The sequence below is a fragment of the Penaeus chinensis genome, chromosome 14, assembly GCF_019202785.1.
Source record: "Penaeus chinensis breed Huanghai No. 1 chromosome 14, ASM1920278v2, whole genome shotgun sequence".
Lineage (NCBI taxonomy): Eukaryota > Metazoa > Arthropoda > Malacostraca > Decapoda > Penaeidae > Penaeus > Penaeus chinensis.
The window spans coordinates 16,393,683-16,402,534 of NC_061832.1; the positions used below are offsets into that span (position 1 = coordinate 16,393,683).

At 34.4% G+C, this 8,852-nt stretch overlaps 1 protein-coding gene across 2 annotated transcripts in view; it reads left to right on the forward strand.

Annotated features, from left to right (window-relative positions):
- LOC125032092 (transmembrane channel-like protein 7) overlaps positions 1 to 8,012 on the forward strand; it is a 13,227-nt gene extending 5,215 nt beyond the window's left edge. Inside the window, exons 9-11 of one of the 2 annotated variants that reach the window (XM_047623079.1) lie at positions 845 to 1,075; positions 1,356 to 1,622; positions 2,216 to 8,012. In XM_047623079.1, coding sequence (XP_047479035.1) covers positions 845 to 1,075; positions 1,356 to 1,622; positions 2,216 to 2,229 — 512 coding nt within the window. In that variant the 3' untranslated portion in view covers positions 2,230 to 8,012. Of the gene's footprint in view, positions 1 to 844; positions 1,076 to 1,355 lie in introns of both variants that reach the window. The other variant, XM_047623078.1, reaches the window with a different exon arrangement.
- The last annotated feature ends 840 nt before the right edge of the window (positions 8,013 to 8,852 follow it).

Consider the following 8,852-nt stretch of genomic DNA (forward strand, 5'->3'; position numbering starts at 1 on the left):
GTTACTCACAGATGACTCTATAGTGTTGACCCACCAAGGAGTCACTTAATAGGCACTAGTGACCTTGAAGTTTCAGGATTTGCATATGACCTTGTTCCTTTAAATCAGGTGTAGATAATCTTTTGGGACATGAAAGAAATATGGGGAATGTTTCCGTGATAGTAAGAGAAAGAATTTATGACCATAAAGTATGCCTTCCTAACGTGATGCCAGTGGGAATGACATGTACATGCATGCCATGATCACTGTGAGTAGTTTATTAAATGTCTCCCTAAGTACTTGGTCACCAATGAGCCAATTACTGCTTATCTCACATGTTTCTCCTTTTCCTTGATTTTCAAAAATATTTTCTTTTATCTTGTATTGCTGGCAGTATCATCAATATTATGATAATTAAAATATCTATGATAATAATAACAGCATCTATATTGATAGCAATTATAAAAAAAAAACATTTTTTCTTGAAAACTCAAAGAAATGTGAAATCATCTGATGTTATGAGGTTGATTAATTGAGTCCTTGGTGGCTAAGCACTTTTGGAGCCATCTATGTATGGAGACACTTCACAAAACAATACTACAATATATTTACCCAGCGGCAATGGTGTAACCCAGTCACAATGGATGACTTCATATCTCATGAGCACATTTCCCATTTGTTGGGAATGTTCACCCAGCTGCAGAGCAGTGGAAGTATCCTGAGCTCACCAAATTTACTTGCAAAATTTTACCCTTTGTGAATGGGTTAGACTTAGCATCAGGGTTAAGCAAGTTTGAAATATAGATATACATCATAATTTGATACCATTATAATATATTAACAAATGTCTTTTTTTCCATTTCAGTTATTGTGTTTTACATCAAATACTTTGACTGTACCGTCAACAGTAGTCAGTCATCGCAACTGTATCGTACATCTCGCTCAAACGCCTTTTTCATCAGCATCCTTCTAATTTCCTTTATTGTCACAATTATTCCCGTTGGATATTCTATTGCTGAGATAAAGCCATCTATTGCCTGTGGACCTTTCAGGGGTCTGCCAACCATTTGGAGTGAAATGGTACATGTAATATCAGGTAAGCTATGTCATCAAATCTCATTTTGAATAGAATACCAATCTTTTTAGGGACGAGTAAGGAATGAAGATCAGATATAATAGAATTTGAAAATACAAAAGTTATTGGAACTTGTAGTGTCCTTTTTTTCATCGTTTCTTCTTTCTTTCATTCTTTTCTTTTTTTTTCTCTCTTTTTTTTTGCTAAGTAATAGAGATTTCCCATCCCTTTTTGAGATGAAAAGTATTCATTCCTTTTCTTAACAAAGAAGAGATTCACAAAATTCCAACCGTTTTCTCAGAATCTCCAAACTGGATCCAGGCAGTCCTCTTCTTCATGGGCACGGCTGGCTTTGCAGTACCAGCCATTATCATCCTCATCCTGGCTTGGTACTACTATTACGCGGTTGCTGCGGCCAACAAACACATGGTCGCACTCCTCAAGAATCAGCTGATCCTCGAAGGGCACGACAAGCAGTTCCTCCTGACGCGACTCGACCAGATGATCAAGAAGACAACCGAGGAGGAGGAAGCAGCTCGGTCCTCGCGCAGCACGGAGGAAGAGACAGGTCACAGTAATGATCAGACACTAGAGGCTTAGGGCTACCTATTAGGTGGCAGGGTTTCGTTCTAATAAGCAGATACCCAAATGTTTACATACACATACCTGTACACAGCGACACACGTGCACACATTATATGCACTCATACATAGATTAATAATGCAGTAAGTAAAGTAGTGTGCTGTGTTCATTTCCCAATTATCCTCCTCTTGTAAAATTTTATGAAATGAAAGCAGGTGGAAAGATAATTGTTTGGAAGATGTCTATGTGGGTCAGTGATGTGTATTCAAGGCCCCATTTGCAATATACGTGTATATACATACAAGTAATGAAAGATTTAACATAATTTATTTGATGGGAAGGTAAGATCGATGTAAACTTTTTTTTTTTTCTAACAAAGATTTATCATTTAATATATTTGATAGGAAAGAAGTTTCTTCGTGGAAGATTAACGTTCAGTTTGATTAATAGGAGGGGAAAATTAATGAAACTTTTTTTTTTATTTTTTTTTTATATCAAATAATCAGTTATCTTTGCTCAGTGCTTATTGATTTTTATTATTAATATTTGTTTTTTTTAATTTACACATATTCATTTCAGGTGTAAGAGTGTGACGGTTGTGATACGGGCCCATTTCCATGCCAGACTTTACATTATAAAAAGAAAAGAGAGGAGGGGAATGGTTTTTAAGGGTAACATGTCACACTTCCATTAATTTTCTGTGTTCGTATGTTGTGTTATATCTCAGGTAGAGACTTGGTATATTCGAATCTCTGTATTGTTTATATTTAGACTTTTCATGTGCATTTTGATTCTTTTCAGACAAATAGTGATTTTAGGGTTATTTATTTCACATATGGCTGTTACTCATTATTTTTTACAAACTGCAATATTTGAATATCTTTAACTGTATTTAATCCCTTGATTATGTAAAGCACTTTGTATCTTTAACTTGGGACTTCTTTCAGTTGCAAAATTCAAATCTTTGTTTCTTGTTCTTGTGATACCTGTAGATTTTCAATTATCAATAAGAGCTTATAAGACTGAAGCCTGCAAGAATATTTATATGTTGCAGCAAACAATATGTTGCAGAGATTGGCCAGCTGGCTGTTCCTGAGACTGTGAAAAGGTCAAATAGTAGTGTTATTCATTATTCAGGTTAGAAATACGTGGTTTTGACAATATCCAAAGGAGATGAATTTTAGGTAGTTGTCTTTCAATTCAGAAAGTTCAGCGGGTATTAAGGCGTTTTGAATATATGGAAGTAACAGGAAGGTAGAGATTATTACCCTGTACTTTGAATTCTAGCTTCCAGCTTCATGATGGTCGTGACTTCTAGGAAAAGATCCCCAAATCCTTCAAAGACAAGACTGAGCTTTGATATTGCAAGTAGCTGTTTAGAAGTCTTGCTTGAAAATGACTCTATTCTAAGTAATGTGAATTTCGTTATGGGAGTTTTCATCTTTCTAAATCAAAGTAGCTCACAACCAGTGTCCATGCTATTGTGATACTGAGACAATAAGAAGTGTTAGTCGTATGTAGGGCATCACGCGTCAGAATATTTCAGTATCTGTAGTGAGTGAAAGACTGCAGCACACGATTCAATGCCTTTATACAATAGATCTGATTTTTCATGTTTGCTTAAATTTACCTAAATGTAAATACAGTATATGGTATTTCTAGGCTCCAGTAGTGTTGCAAACCATATTTAAACTACTCAGGCTGAGTGTGAGGTTTTTTTATATTTCCTCATTCCACTAAAATTAGTATGCAACAGTCGTTGAAACTGAACATCAGTATGCATAGTAACTTCTAGTTTCAGTCTGTATATAAAGGCAGGAGAAACATATTTTCTTAGATATCAAAATATATAATAAGTATCCATTTCAAAGAATGGCAGGGGAAATAGTAGTGTAAATTTGCTCTTCGGGTATACTGGACACTTTCGCACCCGCCTGTTCACGGGAATGGGCAGTAACATTCATGCAGTGAGCCACTTGCTGCTTTCCACAAACTAAAGTTACTGTGCAGTTTACTAATTCATAATGCAGGGCTAGGGGGGAGGGGGGAAAGGGATGTTCTCTCTGTTCCAAATAAAGTAAAGGATAGTCCCAAAGCTGTAACACGTAACCCTGGCCAATATCGGAATAGAGGCGATTCACTGACACCTGCATTGAACTAGGATACTTGATAAACACCTGTCTTTCCCTCAGCACAAGTATTAGATATGGTACTTAATTCTAATTTTGTAGTAGGTGATATTTTCCAAAGCAATGTACAGTAGAGCCCAGTAATCAGTGCCAATATTAGTTATTATGAGATCTTATCTATGAACTCGACACCACTACGAATATCAACCATATGGAAAGAATGCACCTCCCGCTAGGTAGAAACGATAGGCAGAAGTTGAGTTAGTAAGTGTAAAGACTTGTTTATTTGGAAAAGTGGTATTTGACTGCATAAATGGGGAATTGGGTTTTGCCATGAAACCCATTTTTAAACAAAAGATGCTAAATGAGATGGATGACAGACAGGCAAAATGTACATGTGCATCAGTGTATGTGACTGTGTATCTAGTCATGTGTGTGTATAAATGTTTGTCTTTTATCTTTATCTATCAGTCTATCTATATTTTATACACACATAGATATAAATAAATACATGTATCGAGATACATAGACACTCATTATATTTGTGTTTTTTGTATTTATTAGACAAAACTATATTATTTTGTTTATGTAAAATGTCTTGCACAAACATCAACAGCTGACAGCATAGCTGAAGAGCATCATCTCACTGTATATTAATAGTTTTAGCAAGAACACATAGTGTAGAGGATAAGTTCTGTTAACATGTGAAAAAGGGCAGAGCTCTTTAAAAATTTAATATGCAGAGTTGTGATTTCATCTACAATTCTACAGCTAGCTCTCTCTCTCTTTCTCAGTCAAATGCCTGCATATTGCCTTCAGAATATTATCAGTGACAAATGATGTTATACAGGTATGATAAACAAGTAAATGACCTTATTTGTGGTAAGTGGATAACTTTTGTGGTGCTCAACTGTCAGTGTTAAATTTCTTTACCAGATCTAACCTGTAATAATTGATTTACTCAACAGAAAATAAGGGAATTCACATTAATAAGATGAATGCATGAGGCAAGCAGGCAGGCCTCACCACAAAATGCTACCAACCACATGTTCATAGTTACAAGTTTCAGGTTTGTAAACACTGCCAATAGAGAGAGCAAAGATAGAAGATGCATTAGCATAAGTGTGTTGACCAGTTTATGGTTGTAGGAAGTGTAGATGCATGGAAAGGGATATGGCGTTTGATATCTATAAGGTACTGTTCTTTGGAGAGAATTATTTTCTATACATGTAGACATTTCCTCCTTTGGTTTGTTATTACCAAATACAAAATGAAAAAAGAAGGCCAGTTACAATTAATTCTGTAAAATACAAATATATTTTTTATTTTCACTTGTAGCTTCAAAGTTTTCCATATTAAAAACAGATATTGTTACAAAAGGGCAAGGGGATGTGCTTGTTTCTACTGATAATGTGTTATCGGGTGACGCTTCATAAGGCCAAAGGGATAGATCTTGCAGGCACTGACAACGACAAATGTAGAGTTCTGTGATACACCAGCCATGGTTAAGAGGTTCTGTGCAAGTGCAAGAAAAGGAATGCTTATAAGAAATAAGAACCTCAGTTGTGCCCAATTTGTATTCATCTTCAATCTCGGATATATTGGTGAGCTGGCTGGAGTTGAGCATGCTCCAACGTACACTGAAAAAGATTGTTGAAATTTCATGTAAAAATATCAACAAAGTTATTCTCAAAAGATTACATTTTTTTTTGTGTGTTTTAGATTAATTTACTTATCTGTGATACTTTCCATTTTTGTAATTCAAGGCAGTATTATGTTTATCAATTCCATTAATTAGTACTAAGATTTTGGTTACAATTACCATGATTGTCTCACAAGAAATGCATAAAAGGTTGAAGGACTGTGTTCATGTTCCTTGTTGAAATGTTTTTATCCAAAGTGCATACAAATATTGTGTGTCTGTATATGTGCTTGCATGAATATTTGTGAATGTGTAAGGCTGCTTTGGTTTTGCTTTAGCATTGAGAATGGAAAAGCAGTGTTTAAGATTATAACCATATGCAGATGGGGTCAAGATCTAATGTCCAAAGCAGTAGGTTTTGTAAGGATGTTGCTGGATTACAGAAGAAAGACAAATATTTTCACTTGGTTGTACCAGAACTACTTCAAGAATTCTCTAAATGCCCTTCTTATGTATGTTATATATTCATTTTTAGTACAGATGGTCCCTAGATTGAACAAGTAAAACATCCTATGATTCCAGTGACAAGAGGAATAATAACCCTTTGTGAATGTACACATTTGATATACTTGTAATATATGAATATATATATATACACTCTACTCTAGTGTGTCCAGTACACAGTTATGAGCTATCTGTTGTCTAAAATTTAAAAGTTTAAAAAGGTATATATGAATCTCAATAGTAAGGTTATATAGATATAAGTTTCCCTTATATTTGTTACCCAGTACCACTGTTGAGCTATTATGTTAGGTGAATGTGTTCTAGCTTGTAATTTTAGATCCTTATCTACTTGTGATAGATTTCATTATGTAATTATATTGATGAACAAAATGTGTTGATTACTTATAGACAGTAGCTTTTATGATTTTTAATTTTACTCCTTGTAAAGAGTTTGCTGAAGATTTTAAAACTACAAAATATTTTCACTTTGAGTTCATAAAGTAATTTCATATTGGTACAGGATATGCATTATGTAATGATTTAATGCGTAGCAGTGGAAAATGTTATTGTGTATACTATTCTCTTTCATGTAGTGAAAATGGTTTCCTACACAGTTCTGATGAAGAGTTGTAGGTTGAATGAATCTATTATTCAAATGTGAAAGCATGAGAAAGGAATCTCTTTAAAACTTGTGTAACTTGTAATCACATTACCTATACAAGCCTGTCGTGTGTTTTTTTTTTTTTTTTTTTTTTTTTTTTTTTTATGGTCAGCCCTCCGTATCCACAGATTGGAAGCTATTATGTTTTTTAATTATTTAATTTGTGGTATATCAAGCACAAAGCTGGAATCACCTGAATTAAAAGACTTCTCAGCATACTCATCTGTAGCTTTTCACTATTTCACAAATCGAGTCTCTCTCTAGCATTTGTTGCATGGGCATTGTTTGTATGAATTTACATTATCTCTGTGGTTGTATTTTCTGTATATGCTTACTGTTTAAATGGATTTGACTATTTATTTACTTTTTCTTATAGTATAAGCAAGCTGAGTATGACAATTCCATTTATGTAAGGGACTTGAGCATCGACGAAGGTCCTTGGATACCAGGGCAGACTATTACATTCCCATTTCAGGTGATTTTTGTTTTCTTATATATATATATAAATATATATATATATATATATATATATATATATATATATATATATATATATATATATATATATATGCTACCAACATGCAAACTGGTTGTTGTAAAAAGACAGATGACATAACCAGCCAGAATGTTCATAAATATTTTGCACTGCTTGCCAGTAAATGTTTGTTCAGCTTATAATTTTTCACAAATTTAGGAAACCAAACTTGGAGGAATTTTTTTAAGTATTATTAGAAAGTTAAAAATGTGTATATATTGTATTATGAGCACTAATTTTAAACAAGTTGATGTCTTGTCCCTTATTTTACAGTATATATATGATTTAATCTGTTGACACTTTCTATTTTGTTGTTTTTAAATTAGTCTTTCAATGAGTCCTTTTTACAAGGTTGTTAATACAGTATTGCTATTCTATTATATCTAAGTTATTGGTCCATTCTTGAACCAAGTATTTATTCTGTAGTGTTTTTCCTTTGCGTGCCAAAAGTTCTGTTTGTTACTGGTAGATGTTTTATATAGTTTACCTTGATGTATCCCCATAAGACCTCAGTTTTCACTCACCACAGCTGTTTACCAGTTAAAGTTCACATTTCTCCATGTGGAAGTGCAACATATCATTATACATATTTTTTTTCTTATGGGTTATTTGGAAGAATGGTTATGATATTTGTGTAATGTCTGTTATTCATTAGGATTATTTTATTACAGTCATAACTAAATCCTGAGGATTGAGGTCAGAGAGCATGAACATAAGAGTAATGGTTAAATAGTGGATTTCCTGGTAATCTCACACATAATCAACAGAGTTGGAAACTGCATTGTGTTTTATGCTTCCCATGTACCTATACTGTTTTTTAGACTGTATGAATTTCTATTTGTATTGTGAGAATCCTAAGTCAGTTGTGTTTTATATACGTCCATAAATAAATTTTTGAAGTTTGATGAACACCTTTCATTCCTACTTGTGTGCCAAGGTCTTGAATTTCCAGCATTTTCTTTATGGTTAAAAGCAAAATAAATGTTCTAGACATCTAAGGTCATGTAGCACTATAGGAAGGTACAGTAAAGGGTAGGGAAGGGCAGTTGAGTTAATAGTTAGTTGTTAGGTCAACTATCTAGTTAATATTGAAAAGGTTAAAGATGGGTAAAGGAGTTGAGGAGTGAATGGGTTTGATGGGTAGGTAAGGGTTAATAATGGTTAATGGTTAATGGTTAAAAGCAAAATAAATGTGCTAGACATCTAAGGTCATGTAGCACTATAGTAAATGGTAATGAAGGGTGGATGAGTCGGTGGTTAGTTGTCAAAGCTGGACAAAGGAATTGACGAGTAAATGGGTTAAGGTCGGGTAAGGTAATGTATAGGGGTTAGATCAAGTGAAGGATGTATATGCATTTGAGGAATGAAAACAGGTTGTCAAAGCAGAAAGTGTGAGAAGCTGTGGGAGGGATCACGAAAAATCGGTCCCATTTGGCTAGGCTAAATAGAGTATTTAAGAATTTTGTAGAGATGGGGGTAGTAGAAGGACAGGGGCATGTGGAAGAGGGAGTAGTGTTGAGGGAGGTAGTGTTATGGGGAGGTGGACAATAAAGTTGTAAGGTAGTAATATGGGAGGATGGGGTAGTTGATGAAGAAGGTTGTGGGGGTATAGTTGTTGAAGTTGAGCATGTTGGGAGTAGAAATGTCTCCTGGGGTGTTGATTAGGGTGGATACTGTACTATTGTAGGCATGAGGAGGGGGTATTAGTTGTAGCGTTCAGAGCCATGGTCAAAGGAATGCCTGGG